This window comes from Molossus molossus, unplaced genomic scaffold (assembly GCF_014108415.1).
Source record: "Molossus molossus isolate mMolMol1 unplaced genomic scaffold, mMolMol1.p scaffold_m16_p_19, whole genome shotgun sequence".
Lineage (NCBI taxonomy): Eukaryota > Metazoa > Chordata > Mammalia > Chiroptera > Molossidae > Molossus > Molossus molossus.
This window is the reverse complement of record NW_023425354.1, coordinates 48,568,219-48,586,053: the sequence shown is the minus strand read 5'-3', so window position 1 is coordinate 48,586,053 and position 17,835 is coordinate 48,568,219. Positions and strand designations below refer to the sequence as shown.

Here is a 17,835-nt window from a genome sequence, read left to right as displayed (position 1 = left end):
CATGAAGAAGTATGTTTGGGGATATCTCACCCACAGATTCCAACCTAAGAATTTAGTCAAAATCACCAGATTTTGTTCATTTTAGAACAGAATTAGAGGACTAAGAAATACCCAGAGGCATCCTCTTGTGGCCAGGAGGACTGTGGCAGAGGCTGGATACGCCCACTCTTTAAACCTGGGCTTTGTCTTAGAACAGCAGGACTAGGATACACTGAAGGGATGTCAGGTCACACTCAGGCAGCTTGTCCCTCCAAGAGGATGAACATTCCTCAGCCTGCACCAAAGTTAGTATGAAGGGGCATACCCATCCTAACAATGCTCCTGTTCTAGAAGCACTTCCATCAGCTTCTGCCTTTGAGGGACTAGACATAGCTCCCTTCCAGCAGCTTCTGCCTCTGAAAGACTAGAGCAGAGAGGGAGGGACCAGGGCAGGTCACTGGAATCTGATTTTCCAGAAAGCCAGCTTGGAGGAAAATTTGTGTAGAAGACACACCCAGCTGCACGTAGGATTCTGCCCAGGCTCTGGGCACTTCTGGGAACAGGACAAGGGGAAGGGGCTCATGTACAGCTCAAGCCCTGTCACACAGGAAGCTTCCTCCAGCTTGCACTCTGGACCCTTCTATGCTTTTGGTCGGTCTGGAAGATGACTGGTATAGTGGGAAGAACACCAGCCCTTTTCCCCCAGCTGGCCTTCAGCCTCCATGGCCCAAATATGTCAGATAAATGGGAAATACAAGAAAACTTGGAAAGTCCCTCCAGCATTGACATGCTGGGATCTGCTTGCCTCATGGCCCCTGTCTCCCTAGACACTGTTTGAGACATTGGGGAAGCAGCTATAAACTCCCTGGTACCATCCCTAATTCCCCTGGCTTACAGGGAAACAGACAGCAAACACCTAGTCACACAAGCAAATAAATTCCATCAGATGATTGTAGTGCATTTAGGAAATAAAATCATGTGGTGTGTTAGCATGACTCGGGGTAGTGGGTGGGGGGAACATTAGGTCTGGTGGTCAGGGAAGGGCACTCTGAGGAGTGGCAGTTGAGTTGAGATGTGGATGAGAAGAACAAAACACCTGGGACAGCTTGAGGGAACGGTGTTACAGACCAGGGACAGGTCAAGTGCAAGGTCCCTAAAGGGCATGTGTTTGAGGAATGGGGAGAAAGTCAGAGGGGCTGGAATAGTGACCGAGGAATGGACAGAAGCTGGGTCATGCATAGCTCTGTAGTCCACGGGAAGTCTTTGGTCTTGATTCTAAGGACACCACCATTTTAAGATCTGGGGAGTTTTAAGCAGAAGAGTGACCGATTTGATTTTTTTCTCTGTATCCTAAGGGTGTGGAGCCCCAAGAGTTGCTCCCTGCCTTGTAGGGCTTGGGGTGGGGCAAGGTGGAGGGGTTGCCCCAGCAGTGAACACTTGGCTTCCTGTGTGGGTGGCCCATTGTGAGCCAGCCGTGCAAGCTCGCATCCTTCCCAGGGGCCTCTCCTACTCTCCAGGTCCGCCCCTGGTCCAGGAGAACCAGTTCTTCAGCCCAATGAGCACCTACCCAGAGCCACGCTTACACGTTTTGGTTGTAACTCGGGAGTGCCCCATCAACATCCTCATGCCTAATCCTGTCCATGTCCACAGCCACATCCACATCTCACCATCCCTGTTTCCATCCCTGTTTCCCTCAGGAACCTAATGCCCACTCCAGACTGCAGCAGTCTCCACTCCTACTTTGTTGGGGAGAGGGAATGGCTGATAGGACACCTATTGATAGTGGGTTATGACTTGAGGAGGCAGCCTTTGGGGGATGGAGGTAGAGCCTACCATTTGTGGTGACACCCAAACTCTTCTACCCTATCAGCTCCCTTCCCTGTTTGCCCCAGGACTCCCCTTACCTTACCTTCCAGTCACCTGTGTGACCCTGCTTCTTCCCCACTCCCCACAGAGTGATTTTTCCACCAAATTAGAAGTTTAAGGCTGGGCCTCTCACCCCTCTGACCCAGGACAGAGGAGCCTGGAGGTGCAGTTTCCCAAGCCCCCAAGATTCAATTTCCATTCCACCCCACCCTGCTCCTAACCAAGCCTTAGCAGCCCCCTGGGGACACAGTCTTCAGGGGAGGGGAGTGGCTAGAAGGCAGGAGAATGGGAGAGGTTGCAAGGATTTGCATCTTAAGATGCAAATGGGCATCATCAGGCTTCTAGCATTCCCCAAGGGTCCGTGGGGTAGCTGAGCAGAGCCCAGGAGGGCAGGCCTGACCTGCCTGACAGCAGCTATTCTCAGTGGGGACAGGACTGTGACAAGTGGATGAGACAGCCCTGCCAGTCACCCAGGGTGGGGGCATGACCTTCATCTTCAGCCTTCTCCCCGATCCTGTCTCCATTTCCTTACCCCATTCCCCATACACACCACTCCCTACCCCTCACCTCACCATTACTCCATTTTACCACAACTCTGAACCTTCACTCTAGTTCCAACCCCACTGTTGAGGCAGTTCTTAATCCTGAGCTTGTTCTCGTCGCTAATCCATCCAACCATTAATAATTATGTTCCAAGAGTCTCCCAGGTACCAGGTACTGTGCCAGGAGTTGGGGAGAAAACCAAACCAAATGACAGTCTAATCTAGTGGGGAAGACAGACATCAATGAAATATATTAGCTACTGTGCTGAGAGCCATTAATAGTTGAGTTTGGCCATCCTTGATTAAGCAATTGTCAAGCTGAGATCAGAAGGACGAGGAAACATTAATCAGGTCCAAGAGGTAGAGAAGGACAGCATGTGCAAGACAGCATGTGCAAGGGCCCAGTGGTTGGAAGGGGTGACCTCACTTCATATCTTTACTCAAAAGTCCCTTCTCAGAGAGCTCTTTCCTAGCCACTCTATATCTAAAATTCGCTCCCTTATACTTTTTAAAAAAATCCCCACCCAAGGATATTTTTACATTAATCTTCAGATAGAGCTGGAGGGAGAGAGGGAGGAAGAGAGAGACAGAAAGAAACATCTATGTGAGAGAGACACATTGATTGGTTGCCACCTGCACAACCCCAACTGGGGCTGGGATATGTGCCCTTAGTGGGAACCGAACCCAGGACTCTTCCTTCGGTCCACAGGCGATGCTCTTACTGCTGAGCCATATCAGCCAGGGCGCTCCCTTATACTTTTTATTATCATTCCCTGCTTTGTTTTTTCTCTTTGGTACTTATCACCATTTAACATAGCATTTAACTTACTTGGTTATTAGGTAACATTGTCTGTTCCCACACCAGAATGTAAGCTCCAGGAGAAAGGGCAGGGATTTGCCGGGCACATAGTAGGAGCTTCATCTGCTGCTGATGAACGAAAGGCACATAGTCCCCATACGGAAGAGAGCAAAGGGGAAAGTGGTGGAGGATACGATGTATGAAGTAGGCCGTGGGGGTCATGTGAAGGGATGATGTCCTTATCTCAAAGGCAAGGAGCCACTGTCAGGCTTGATCTGGGGTCGGAGGAGATGGGGGTGACATGAGCACACTTGGGTCTTGAAAAGGTCATTTCAGTCCGGCTGGTGTGGCTCAGTGGCAGAGCATCGACCCATGTACCAAGAGGTCGCCGGTTCGACACATGCCCAGATTGTGGGCCTGATCCCCAGTGGGGAGCATGCAGGAGGCGGCCAGTCAATGTTCTCTCTCATTGATGTTTCTCTCTCTCCCTCCCTCTCACTTTCTCTCTCTAAAATCAATAAATGAAAAAAATTTAAAAAAAAAAAGGTAATTTTTCTTCCTAACTCCAACCACATCCTTATCTCCAAGCTCAACTTGATCCTACCAGAACTTTCTCTCCATCTCAGAATCCCAGCTCTCTTTGGCCCTACCATGGCCCAGGCCCTGTGTGACCTTCCCTCGATGGTGACAGAAGGGTGCCGCCAGGGAGGAAACCTGGGCTGGTGCTTCCTGGTTGGCAGGAGCCCCTGGGAGGCAGAAGGAAAGAGGGCAGGTCCAGAAAAAGGGGCTGGGGGTGTGACTCTCTCCTCACTCTCCCTGGGTCTCAAATGCTGTCTGTTGAGAGTATAACTCTGAGCCTTTCTTGTAGTATAATCTTAGTCCCAACACCTTCCTAAACTTAACCCTATCCCAGGGCCTGACACCACCCCAGTCCTCATGGCTGTGGTCTCCCACACATATCCCAACTTGGGCCGGGGATTGAACCTGCAACCCAGGTATGTGCCCTTGACCCGGAATCAAACCTACAACCCTTAGGTGCACAGGCCGGCACTCTAATCACTGAGCCACACGGGCCAGGATTGGCTTCATTCTGTTTCTTTTTTTGGAGGTAGGGTTGGGGATGGATTGAGTACTTTATGAAAATGAGGGATAACATAGATATAGTAAAATGCATATAGTGCCCTATATACCACCCAGGTCGAGTTATAGAATATTTCTAGCTCCTTACATGGCTCTCTCAGTCCAGAGCTACTCACTGGTCTGACTTTTATTTTATTATTATTATTTTTTTTTATCCTCATCCGAGGACATTTTTCCATTTTTTGTTCAGATAGAGTGGGAGGTAGAGTGAGAGAGAAAGAGAGAGAGAGAGAGAGAGAGAGAGAGAGAGAGAGAGAGAGAGAGAAACATCAACGTGAAAGGGACACATCGAGTGGTGAGTGGTTGAGGACCAGGAACAAACTGCAACCGAAGTACGAGCTCGTAGCGGGAACCGAACCCGGGTCTCTCTGGACCGCAGGCCAATGCTCTAACTGCTGAGCCAAACCGGCCAGGGCTGGTCTGACTTTTATAAGAATTGTTTGGTTTTGCTGTTCTTGTTCTTCCTATTTATGGAATGAGAGACCATTTACTCTTTTATGTCTGGCTTCTTTCATGCAACATAGTTTTTGTGAGATTCATTCATGTTATAGTTCATTCTTATTTTTAATTGCTGGGTAAAATTCTATATTATGATTATACTACAGATTATATATCTATTCTTTAGCTTAGTACTTGTGCCCCAAATGTACTCCAACTGTCTTCTATTTTTGTAGTCAACCCCAATCCCTTTTCGGCTGATCCTGGCCCAACAGGAAGCAACAAATCCCCTCCTCTCTCATCCCTGATCATCTGTCTCAGTAGCCTCTTTGCACTCTAGGGTCCCTGAGCTCTAGCTTCATCACCGGGCACCCTTCCTCTTGTGGGCTTTGGGCCCTGGACAGGATGGGCCAGCCTTCCCGCTGAGGCCACCGCCTGTTCCATTTCCCAGAAAGGAATGGCCAGGCAGCAGGCCAGCTGCACAGCGAGTTTGTGCTGCACCCTCTCCCCTAGCCCCCACCCCCACAGCGATGCAGGTAACTGACTGCTGGTGGCTCTGCAGCCCATGGGGGCGGGCAGAAAGAAGGAGGTTATTAGGCTGATAAAGATCTGGGAGCCCCGCCCAGACCCCTCCCCCAACTCCCTTGAGGCCCTAGCTCAGGCTGGACTGGCTTCCCCACCCTGAAGTCCTCTTCATCCAAGGCATCTTCCATCCGCCCTCTCGGAGGCAGGCCCAGCACCCAGCCTCCTGTTCCTTCCTGCCAGCTCCCAGAGGGCTTATAGCCCAGATACCTGCTCACCAGCCCGGGCAGCCTCACCTCAGCCTGCCTGGCTCAGTCCGCCCCGCTGAGGGCAGCAGCTTCTCCAGGCTCTGGGCTGCTGGGGGCCAGTCCTCCTTGCCTCACCTTGTCACTTTGGGAGGCTGGCCCTTTCCACTCCTCTCTGTGCCTGGCCTCCCCTGCCTGGCTGGGGCCTCGTACAGCGCTCCACAGTGTTTGGAACTGAGCTGCCCCCCTGCCTCCTGAAAAGCAGCCATGGCCACCTACAAAGTCAAGGTGGCCACCGGTGATGACTTCTTGTCAGGAACAATGGACTCCATCTCACTGACCATTGTGGGGACCCAAGGGGAGAGCCATAAGCAGCGGCTGAACCACTTTGGGAGAGACTTTGCAACTGGAGCGGTGAGTGTGTATAACTGTGTGCGTGTGTATGGTGTATGAATGTGAGTATGTGTGTGTGTGTGTGTGTGATGTATGTGAATGTATGTGTGTGTGAGTGTGGTGTATGTATGTGTGTATGTGTGGCTGTGTGTGAGTATGGTGTATGTATGTGTGAGTGTGGTGTGTGTATGTATGTGTGTGTGAGTGTGGTGTATATATGTGTGTGTAGTGTGGGTATATGTGACTGTGTGTGTATATACATGTGTGTGTGTGTGTGTGTGTACGGTGTGTGTGTATATGCATGTGTGACTGTGTGTATATTTGTGTGTGTGTATGAGTATGGTGTATGTATGTGTGAATGTGAGTGTTTATGTGTGAGTGTGACTGAGTATGTATATGTGTGTGTGTCTGTGAATGTGGTGTACATATGTGTGAGTGTGTATGGTGTATGTACATGTGTGTGTATCTGGGGAGCATAAGGAGGGAAGGAGGGGTGGAGAGGAGGAGACAGAGCTTGACCAGGAGAGGTTGGGGTGCTCTGGAAAGGGTCTGAAAGCAGTGGGGCTCCAAGGGTGACCCTGGATGCCCCTAATCACAGACCTGGCTCCCAACCTTCCCTGGTCTTTGGACCATCCTCCTTCCCTGGCCTGTGTGTGTATATGTGTGTGTATGCGTATGGTCATTCCTTTCTGGTCATTCCTCATCTCTTTCCCTCCCCTTTTCTCACCCCTTCTCTCTCCCCTCTTCCTCTCTCATCACTCATCCCATATCCCCTTTCTCTCAACCCTCTCCTACTCCCTTAATCTCTCCTTCTTTCTCATCCCCTGTCCACTCCTTCTTCCCTCATCCTTTCCCATTTCCTCTCTCCCCCTCTCCCTCATTCCTCTTCCCTCTATTCTTTCCCATGCTTCCTAAGTTAAGGTGCATTGTGTCTGGCTTAAATTCATATCGGAGTCTCTGTGACTTCAGATGGCATCAGACCAGCCTGCCCGGGGGGCCTGCCTTCTCCGTGCCGGAAGGCACTGTTTGCTGGGCCTTCAGCCCTCAGACCTGATTTTGCGTCATGTTCAGTAACCTGTTGCTATGTGACTTTAATAGGTCACTATGTGGCCATTTTTGAATCTCTGCAATTTCATTGATAAGTAGGATAAAAGGGGGCTGATCAGACCACTTCTGCCCACTCTAAGATTATAGGGTCTTGGGGGCCCTGGGCCCCATTTGAACCCTTTTATACAACATCCCCTGCGGGTCGGCATGGCTCCTGCAGCCTCAGATGACTGGCGAAGTAGGTGAGAGGATGGGACCTCAGCAGCTGGGAGTGGAGCTGGGAGTGGGTAGATGGGCCCAGCAGGGGACAGTCGGGTTGGAGGGGCGGGGGGAGAGCCAAAAGCTCAGGTCACCCGAGTCCAGGAAGATGAGCAGCATGAGCCTGGGTGAGGAGCCGACCAGCAGGAAACCTGGGAAGCCAGGGTGGAGTCCTGCACGCTCAGCTGGCCTGTGCCTTGCCCAGGTGGATGAGTACACTGTCCAGTGCCAGCAGGACCTGGGGGAGCTCATCATCATCCGCCTGCACAAGGAGCGATACTCCTTCTTTCCTAAGAAATCCTGGTACTGCAACTATGTGCAGATCTGTGCACCTAATGGCCGCATCTACCACTTCCCTGCCTACCAGTGGATGGATGGCTACGAGACCCTGGCTCTGCGGGAGGCTACAGGCAAGCTCTCACCATCCCATCCCATGTCATTAGGCCCCTTGCTCCAGCTAGGCCACTCCAGAGCGGCCACTCGGGACTCCCCACAAGCTAGCCCGGTGCCAGCCCCGCAGGGGTTCCTGGGAACTCCTGCTACTGTCACATATTCCTTCTAGTCATTGCTGCTGTGCTGGACTCAGCTTGGGCTACGCCCTGAGGAACAGAGATGAATAACAGGGCTATCCTCGGGATCTTGGGCTCGCAGGTACGGGCCGGAGACAAGGGTGCTCTCTGTTACCTCTACCGTCCTCCCCTTGATTCCCATGGACTGCCCGCCTGCTCTAAAAAGGCCCCTTGCTACTTTGGGTTCAGGCCTCAGGATTCGGATAGGATGTCCTATTTATGCCAAATCGCATGTCCTGCTACTCCAAAAAGACTCCTTGTTACTCCAGCAGGGTTCTGTTGCTAGAACAGGATGTCTTGTTGCTCTAATCAGAAGCCCCAGCGCCCCAACTGCTGCCTTGTTTCATTACAAAGGCTGTTCGTTCAACAGTTCTCCACGGTGCTATAACAGGAGGCCTGTGTCTTACTACGGTGCCCTGGGTTTCTTCATGAGAAAGATGGATGTTCTATGGCTCCAAAGGACTCCCTATTACTCCAACAAGACACCTTATTTCTCCAACAGGACTCACTGCTATTCCCAAATGTCCTCTTAATCCAGTGATGCTCCATCTCACTCCAGCAGGAGACCTTGTTCCTCATAGAGTATTGGGGTTTCCCTTGGTGGCCCAACTGTTTTCCCAGTAGCCTGGTTGCTCCCATCGACGAGGGACAGGACCTGAGTGCCTGTGCTCCTTATGTCCACCTCTGCCAGAGCCCTTGTCTAGTGGGCTTGGGCCAGCTTCCTAATATGTGGCTGCTACACGGGGACTGCAGGCCTGTCTTCTTTTGTCCCCTGGCTCTACCACTGAGCTTCTTCTGGCCTCCCCCAAGGTGGGTCAGAGGGGAGGGCAGAACTGAGGGGTCCCAGAGGCCTGGAGCTCCATCCTCCCTGCAGTTGACCACCCCATTTTTAAATCTCTTATTACCCTGTGGCAAGAGCCTTTTCCTGGGAGGAGGGGTACAGTGCCTGAGCTGGGGAAAGGAGAGGCAGGGGTAGAGAGAGGCAATTTTGGGAGAGGGTGGGGAAGCCAAGGAGAGGGTCTTACTGGGGATTCGAAGTATCTTCCCACAGTGATAGGTCTGAGTGACATGGGAGCAGGGAACAGGCAAGGTGACACTGGGTGGCAGGGTAAGAATGGGGTTGGGTGGGGCAGCTGTCAAGCAACGTCAGGGCAGGAAGACTTGAGTCACCTGCTGGGCTCTTGAAGGAGTGAGGTTCCCACTCTGGGGATGAGGCTGAGCTGGGACTCTGTGTTGCACAGCTCCAGGGGGCGCTGTTCACCCAGAATGCAACATGAGATCAGGCAGATGGAGGAGGGAAAGGTTAACAAAGGGGACCTTGAGCGAAAATGATGAGGATGCAGTGACAGGCGCTTGCTAGCCTGGGACTACAAGCCAGGACGCTGGAGAAAGATAGGCCTGGACTTGGATCTCAGCTCCACCACATACTAGCTGGACATCTGGGTGTACTTATAAATTCTTCTAAGCCTCAGTGTCTCTATGTGTAAAATGGAGCTAACACCAAAACCATTTTCATAGGGTTAATGTGAGAGTCCAATGAGACAATCTCCAGAAAGAGTTTTGAAAAGGTTTAACAACTGTTTACGGTTGTTAGTGGGTAGTGGGTTAGTGATCAGAAGGAGACTACCTTGGTTCAAATCCCAGCTCATTGCTTTCCTTCTATGTAATACTGACTGTTTTTTCCTTTGTAAAATGAGCATGATGCTATTGTCCTTGGCTGAAACTGTGGGGGCCAGAGATGTTTTAAAATTTAGATTTTATTTAGAAGAGATATATAAATGTGATACACACATATCTTTATCTCTATATCCATATATCTTCTGTATATATACACACATTACATGTTATATGATATATTACCCAGGGCACCCCCTAATCAAATATACTAATATTTCTGCAGTAAAAACTATGAATAGTTACACCAAGTGAGTTCACTAAAGATTGTCTATAGTCTCAGATAAAATTTGCGCAGGTTTTTCCAACCAAGAAATTTCTTCTAGTGGAAAAAACTAACCAACCTGATTTGTACACCGTGTTAGATTTTGGAATTGTAGAGAGCAGGCTGTGAGCCTATAATAGTAGTCACCTGCCTCATAAGGTTGTGTTTGTGTGGATTAAATTACTAATCTAAAGAAAGTGTTTAGAAAGTGCCCTGTACCTAATAAGTGCTAAATCACTGCTATTGATGTTTCAGTGGGTCTGAAGGAGGTAGGTCCCTGCAGCGGCAGGACCCAGCTGGAGGGGGTAGAGCAAGGGGAGGAGGGTGGTCTCTGATCCTTTTTTTAAATCCTCACGTGAGGACATTCTTCCATTTTTGTTCAGATAGAGTGGGAGGGAGAGAGAAATATCGACATGAAAGGGACACATCGAGTAGCTGCCTCCCGCACGACCATGACCAGGGCTGAACTGCAACCAAGGTATGTGCCCTTGACCAGAATTGAACCTGAGACTCTGGTCTTCAGGCCGATGCTCTACTGCTGAATCAAACCGGCCAGGGAGGGTCTCTGATCCTTTTTTAAAAATACTTACCTGAAGGGGAAGGGAGAGAGAAAGTGAAACATCTCTTATGTGCCCTGACTGGTCTGGGGATCGAACCCACAACCTAAATATGTGCCCTGACCCGCAATCAAACCCACAACCTTTTGGTGTATGGGACAACGCTCTAACCAAGTGAGTCACCTGGCCAAGGTGGTCCCTGATCCTTTTATCTCAGTTTTTGGGAGGAGAAACACCCTTTCTCTCACAAGGTAAGCCTTTCCCATTCTTGACTGTAGTGGGCCCTCCAGAGTCCACCTGGGAGGCAGAAGCTGAATTCTGATCCCTGAAGTGGGCAGGGGCAGGCAGATGCTGGGGGCCAACTTTGAGGCCCCCCCTTTGGTCTCCTTACAGGAAAGACACCAGCAGACGACACCCTCCCAATCCTTCTGGAGCACCGCCGGGAAGAGATCAGAGCCAAGCAGGACTTCTACCGGTGAGGGGAGAGCGGCAGGGGCCACGGAAGGCTAGCGGGCCAGTGAAGGCTTTGCCCTCTGTGCCTGGGATGGTGCATGGACATCAGGACTCACGATCTCAGCTTCTCTTTGCAGCTGGAGGGTCTTCGTTCCCGGCCTGCCCAACTACATTCACATCCCCAGTTACCGCCCTCCTGTCCGGAGAAACCCCAACCAGCCTGAGTAAGGATCTGAAGCTGCCCTGGGGCCCTCCCACCGTGGACCTCTGGGCTCTGCCCCTTCCTCAAGCCCTGGACCCCATGTGTCCTGCCTCAGACCTGCATTCCTTTCTGCAGGTGGAATGGCTATATCCCCGGATTCCCAATTCTCATCAACATTAAGGCCACCAGGTTCCTGAACTCAAATCTGCGCTTCTCCTTTGTCAAGACAGCCTCCTTCTTTTATCGCCTAGGGCCCATGTGAGTGTGTGTGGGGGGGGGTGGGGGTGGGGAGGGCTCATGTAAAGACTACCGGCTCCCTCTGCTCCATGCCCACCTCCACCACAGCCCCAGGCGTTAGAATAGACAGGAAGGTAGAGGGAGCTGATAAGACAGGCCAGAGAACTGGAGAGGTGACATTCAGAGACCGCGACCTAGGAGGACCCTGAGCTACGGGCCTGGAGACCCTGAGACCCAGAGAAAGGGAGAACAGAGACTTTGAGACTCGAAGACCTAGGTGGGGTGGGGCAGCTCTGTCCAGATCAAGCGGGCACTTGGCAAACTCTCTGACAGCTTCCCCTTCCAATCCCATTTCCCAAGGGCACTGAAATTCAAACTCGGAGGCCTGGTGGACTGCAAACAGTCGTGGAAGAGGCTGAAGGACATTAAGAAAATTTTCCCTGCCTTCAAGACTGTCACCTCTGGTATGGGGTGGGACATCCTGGATGAAACACAGGGAGCCCAGTGATCCCTGGCAGAAGGAACTGGAGACTCGTCCAGGAGGCAGGACTCCTACATCGGGGCATTTGGGTGGGAGGAGCGGGCAAACCTGAGGCAGCAGTGGCGAGTTGGGTAGGCGCGCCCTCTGGCGGCTTCCTGGGAAACGTCGCCCTAGGCCCCTCAGGGGAGGCCGGGGGTTTTGTTTTCCTCTCGGCTCTAGGGTGTCCGTTGTCTTCCTCTGTCTGGGGTCTTGGCCCCATGCCTCTCTGTCCCCGACGGGGACCGGGTAGCGTCGTGACGTTCCTGCACCATATCCCCAGAATACGTGGCCGAGCACTGGGCAGAGGACAGATTCTTTGGGTACCAGTACCTCAATGGCATCAACCCATGCCTGATCCGCCGCTGCACGCAGATTCCAGACAAGTTCCCCGTCACAGACGACATGGTGGCTCCGTTCCTGGGTGAAGGAACGTGCCTGCAAGCAGAGCTGGAGGTGAGGGCTGGTCCAGCGGAGACCCTTACAGCCTCCTGGCCTTCCTCCCTCCCTGGCATCCCCTCTCTCCCCACCTCCACTGCCTGCAGAGTTCCACCCCTGCAACCCCGTCCAGCGGGCATGCCCCTTGGTTCCTGGCCACCCCCTGCATCTGGGGTACCGGGCACTCTGTACCAAGGTGTGGGTCCTGGGCGCCTCCTGTTGGTACTACCTACCCACCCACGCACCCATGGCGGCTCCCTTCCAGAAGGGGAACATTTACCTGGTGGACTACAGAATCTTGGAGGGCATCCCCACCATTGAGCTCAACGGCCAGAAGCAGCACCAATGCGCCCCTCTCTGCCTGTTGCATTTCAGCCCGGAAGGGAACATGATGCCCATCGCCATTCAGGTGCCTAGTGTGCAGGGCTCACCCTGTGTGAGCATGTTGCCAGTGTGGGAGCTACTGTACGTGCATGCATAAATGTGTGTGAACTTATGTGAGTGTGTGGGCCTGTGTGTGTACTTGTCTGGTCCTATGTGAATGTGTGGTGAGCGGGTCAGCCTGTGTGTGTGTGTGTGTATGTGTGTGCCTGTGAACCTTATGTCCCTGCATGCCACCTATTTGTGAGGGTTTGTGCCTGTGTGTGTGGCTCTTTATGAAAGCATGTGTGTCCACATGAGTGTACGTCCCTTTGTATGCATCTGAGAATATACCTATGTTTATGTATATATCTATCTGGGTGTGTGGCTAGTGGTGAGCCTGGTGTGTGGCCTTTTGGCTAAGTCTCTGTGTTACCCTGCATGTGCACATCTGTGTGCCACCCATGCATGAACTTGGGTTCCTATGGGTGCACCTGTGTGTATGCATGCTGTGTGTCTAAGCATGGAAATACTGAGCTAATCAGATTTAGCCGCTGCATTGAGCGTCCTATCTGGCAGAAAATGAAACGGAGGTGTTTCCTTCCCAGAGGTCCCCACTAGAGTCATGTTCAAATTAGAAAAAGGCACCCCTCTGGGGGATCACAGTCAAGTCCTGATGCTCCTGGCTCACTAATGAAGCAGTTTAGAGTAGATTTCAGTGGCCCCCTCCCCTCGGGGGCTGGGTATTCTGTGCACTACACAACCTGCCAGCTGAATGTGGCGGCCATGGGGTTGACATATGGAAGGCTTCTCGGAGGAGGCGGCTTGTGCGCTGGTTCTTGAAGAATCAGTGGGAGCAGCCAGGGAGAGAAAGGGACAGGGGAAGGTACTACAGGCAGTGAGAACAGCAAGAGCAAATGTTTGGAGGAAGGAAAAGCCTTGGTATGCTCAGGGAACAGAGGGACTGGAGTGTAGGGGTGGAGTTTTCACCTCCTCAGACTCCCCTTGGTCTCCCTCCTGGGAGTCCTTATGTATATAGGTCTCTGCCCTCATCTAACTCTCCCTCCTTCCCCACTCCCAGCTCAGTCAGACCCCTGGGCCCAACTGCCCCATCTTCCTGCCCAGTGACTCTGAGTGGGACTGGCTTCTGGCCAAGACGTGGGTGCGCAACGCTGAATTCTTCTGCCACGAAGCCATCGCCCACCTGCTAGGGACCCATCTCATTGCTGAAGCCTTCTCCCTGGCGGTGCTGCGGCAGCTGCCCATGTGCCACCCCCTCTACAAGGTATGAGCTTGGGTGAAGGGGCCTCTGGGAAGCATCATTGACCTCATCTGGCCTCCAAGAGCCACCTAGCTTGCTCAGCATCGGATTCTAGTTAGATTAGGGGAGGCAGCTGGGGACCCACAAGAAAGGGCTTGAGGCGGGGACTTCCCAAAACGAGGGGGTCTGATGTTGCAGAAATGAGGTGCCAAAGTCCTCTGAGGGATAACTTCGGTTCTCTTTCATTGTCCTCCTTGCTGTCTCTCACAGCTCCTGATCCCCCACACCCGATACACCATCCAGATCAACAGCATCGGACGGGCCATCCTCCTCAATGAGGGGGGGCTCACTGCCAGGGTAAGACTGCCCCCAACACCAGCAAGATATTTACTTTCCTTCTGGCCTTTGCAGTTAGACTAAAAGCAGGATTTCCCACCTGCCTTTAGTTCAGGAGGGAGCATGAAGAGTGGAGACGGGTTCAAGTGGACGCTGTGTTTACAAGGGCACAGAGGCAGGGCTGGGGGTGCTGGCTGGAGTGTGAGGATTTCCGGGGTGGGGCAGGCTGGGCAAGGGGCCCGGGGAGCATCATAAAGTGTGTGTGAGCTTCATCGGGGCAGACTTGGAAGGAACCCGCTGGCTCTAGCGTCTGCCTCCTTCCTGACAGGGAACATCCCTGGGCCTGAAGGGCTTTGCTGAGTTGATGGCGCGGGCTCTGTCAGAGATGACCTACGACAGCTTCTACCTCCCCAACGACTTTGTGGAACGTGGGGTTCAGGACCTGCCAGGATATTATTACCGTGATGACTGCTTGGCAGTGTGGGACGCACTGGAGAGGTAAGATCAGGACAGGAGTGGGTGGCACTCAGGGTGGACACCCTCAGATGTTGGAGGGGAGCCTTAATGTACCTGAGCTTGGGTATGGTGCCATCTTCTGGCCTTGACGAGCCACCCTTGTAATCCCTGCCCCACAGGACTTGCCCACCTATATGCCTAGGGCAGCTCTGGGGCCAGGGCATCCTGGGAAAGGTGGGAACAGCATAGTTGGGGAGGGCAGGAGGAAGGTCCAAACTGAGGCCCTGTCCCTTGGTCAGGTATGTGACAGAGATCATCACCTACTATTACCCATGTGACGCAGCTGTGGAGGGTGACCCGGAATTGCAGTCCTGGGTGCAGGAGATATTCAAGGAGTGCCTACTAGGGCGTGAGAGCTCAGGTACGGGCATGGGCACTTGAGCATCCAGCAGGGGTCCAGGGCTTTGGGTTGGGCCCCCCTTTCTGGGCTGGAACATGTCTCGTTGGGGGCCGAAGGAAGCCAAATCACTGCCCTAGAATTTTGACAGAGCCCTTCCCTGTCCCTTGGAGCAATGCATCTCAGAGAGATTGGGGAAGAAAGCATGGCTGGCCATTGGTCCCTGTCTGAGTTCAAGGGCTGTGGGTCATCTCTGTAGAGACCTGGAGGGGTCCCAGTCCCCCACCCAGAAACAAACCTTTGTGCACTGAGGAAGGGGGCATGAGCACAGACAGGAAAGGGCGGAGTGTATTACAAGCTGGGGAGCTGGTGGAGTGCTGGCAGGCCCCAGGAGGGGGAGAGCATTCCAAGTCATGCCACCTGGGCACCCACTCCACAAGCATCTCTGATGTGACCAACTCTGTGCTGGTTACTGAGGAGGCAAAAGGGAAAGAGAGGTGAAGGTGCTGCCCTCAGGGAGCTCACAGTCTGATGGGGGGTGGTCTGCTCAAGTAAATGGGCAGTAACATTATAGCAGGACTGGTGCAGTTTTCGGGGGGGGGGATAGGAGCCTAGGGGAGGCACCTAACTCAGCTTGGAGAGGGGTGGTGGATAGAGAGTGGGGGTGGGTAGCAGTAAGCTATGATCTAGCTGAGACCTAATATCTTAGCTAAAAGCTAGCTAAGATCTGCCGGATGGGGAGGTTAGCTATGAGATGACAGAGGTGAGGTTGGAGAGTTCTGGGAGCTGCTGACAGGTTCCTGCAAGTGGAGCTGAGGGAGGGAGTTGGGCAGGGTCTGGGAAGGGCCAAGGCTGAAGTCATGAGCAGGGGCCAGGTTGCACAGCATGGCGAAGGAATTTGGAATTACGGTGAGCACCAGAGGGGGCCATGGAGGGGCTTGCAAGATCAGGTTTGTATGTTAGAATATCAGGCTGCACCAGCGGTTAGGAGACAGTTTGGGAAGCTGCTGTGCTATTCAGGAGGGAGGTAACAGGGACCTGACTAAGGTGGGGGCTGTGGAGACACAGAGCATTCCAGAGAGAGTTAGGAAATAGAAATGACAGGACTTGGTGACTAGTTTGCATTTGGCAGTGAGGGACAGGTGCGAGTTGACTCTCAGGTTTAGAGCTTTCAAAACTGAGTAGATGGTATGTGTCATTGATCTGAGGACATGGAGGGAGGAGGGAAGAGGGGTTAATAGAGAAAAATGATAGGTCTGGTTTGAAACTGTCAGGCTTTTGGAATGTGGGGTCACCACGGCAACCAGAGCTGGATGCTTAGGTGGGACAACAGAGACAGGAAGCAAGAAACTTGGTTAGGTACAAGATCAAGAGCCAGGACTACTGAGAAATCTATCTGGAGTGAGCAGTGTCTCAAAAGAAGTGTGTGTGCGGCAGGGTGTGGATCAAGGACTGTAGTCAGTGCAGGAAAGCCAGGATTCTTCTAAAGCCTTTGCAGGTGCCCGGAGCAGGCCTGGGGGACATCTGGCAGAGGCCTGTGGGGGCCCCCTCGCCAAGGCTTGGGGTCTGGACTGGGGGAATGGGTTGTGGCCACAGGAGGGCCAAGCAAGCAGGACAGGCTGAGCTGGGCTTGGTTGCGCCCTCTACAGGCCAGTCCGGACCAGGGCCGGACTGACACTGCCGGGCCCTTTCCTCTCCTTCTAGGCTTCCCCACGTGCTTGCGAACGGTGCCTGAACTGATCCGATATGTCACCATCGTCATCTACACCTGCTCTGCCAAGCACGCAGCTGTCAACACAGGGCAGGTACCTGCGCTCGCCGGCCTCTGCGGCAACCCCAGGCACAGACCTAACCTCAGCCCCAACGCCAAGCTCAAACCCAGACTTATTCGGCCCTGACCTGTCTCAATCCGAGTCCCAGTTTCCATCCTAACCTCAATTTAAACTCGAGAGTCCCTGGGTGCTCTCTGACCCAGAACCCCTCCTCTCCTCCACCCCCAGCTGGAGCTCACCTGCTGGATGCCCAACTTCCCGTCGTCCATGCGGAACCCACCAATGCAGGCCAAGGGGTTGACCACCCTGGAGACCTTCCTGGACACGTTGCCGGATGTGAAGACCACGTGCATCATCCTATTGGTGCTTTGGACACTCAGCCGAGAGCCGGATGACAAGGTGCCCTGGGGCCTCTGGGTGCAGGTGGGGGAGGGGGACTCTGAGCATAGGCAGGGGCTGGAAGCTGGGGGGGCAAATCAGCAAAGGAGTGTCAAGGGAGGAAGGCAGGGTCGGAGAGGCTCCTGAGGGGGGAGTGCGAAGGGATGGGGGCCAGCTGCCGGTTCTCTGCCCACAGCGGCCCCTGGGCCACTTCCCCGACATCCACTTCGTGGAGGATGTCCCGCGGAGGAGCATGGAGAGCTTCCGCCAGCGCCTGGCCCTGATCTCGCACAATATCCGCCAGCGCAACAAGTGCCTCCCTATCCCCTACCGCTACCTGGACCCCGTGCTCATCGAGAACAGCGTTTCTATCTAGCACAGCTCTTTTCGCCCAGCTTCTCCCTGCCCTGCGCCCGGCTATTAAAAAAAAAAAAATCAACAAAAAGAGCAAACACTTCGAACACGAGCCTTGGTCTGTCAGTGCACGCAGCGCATCTGTTTACTGGCGGGGGGGGGGGCGGGGGCGGGACTGGTGCCACGCACAGTGCCATGCTCTTCCACCGCCGCGGGGTCCAGGTGGGCGTAGGGCAGCGCCAGGCCTCGGCTCTGTTCCCTGATGTCCCAAGAGATAAGGGCCAGGAGACTCTGGTAGGCTGCGATGCTCCACTGCCGGGCCTCTTCCATGCAGTGTTCATCCAAGTAGGTGCCCCGGTACCGGTGCCGCTGGGAACGGC

The 17,835-nt window shown here is 53.3% G+C and overlaps 1 protein-coding gene across 1 annotated transcript; it reads left to right on the top strand.

Annotated features, from left to right (window-relative positions):
- Positions 1-5,761: 5,761 nt before the first annotated feature.
- Positions 5,762-17,546, top strand: ALOX12B (arachidonate 12-lipoxygenase, 12R type). The gene is made up of 15 exons (XM_036269350.1): positions 5,762-5,945; positions 7,435-7,639; positions 10,688-10,769; positions 10,885-10,971; positions 11,085-11,207; positions 11,547-11,650; positions 11,987-12,159; positions 12,407-12,550; positions 13,583-13,786; positions 14,033-14,119; positions 14,427-14,596; positions 14,854-14,975; positions 16,656-16,756; positions 16,952-17,122; positions 17,298-17,546. Exons 1-15 carry the CDS (start codon positions 5,799-5,801, stop codon positions 17,475-17,477), a joined length of 2,100 nt encoding a protein of 699 aa, XP_036125243.1. The 5' UTR covers positions 5,762-5,798; the 3' UTR covers positions 17,478-17,546.
- The last annotated feature ends 289 nt before the right edge of the window (positions 17,547-17,835 follow it).

Bases quoted from the DNA above. Each gene is read 5' to 3' on its own strand.
- ALOX12B (XM_036269350.1), top strand. From the start codon at position 5,799: ATGGCCACCTACAAAGTCAAGGTGGCCACCGGTGATGACTTCTTGTCA. The intron at 14,976-16,655 runs GTACGGGCATGG...CTCTCCTTCTAG, and splicing joins ACTAGGGCGTGAGAGCTCAG to GCTTCCCCACGTGCTTGCGA. The intron at 17,123-17,297 runs GTGCCCTGGGGC...CTCTGCCCACAG, and splicing joins GCCGAGAGCCGGATGACAAG to CGGCCCCTGGGCCACTTCCC.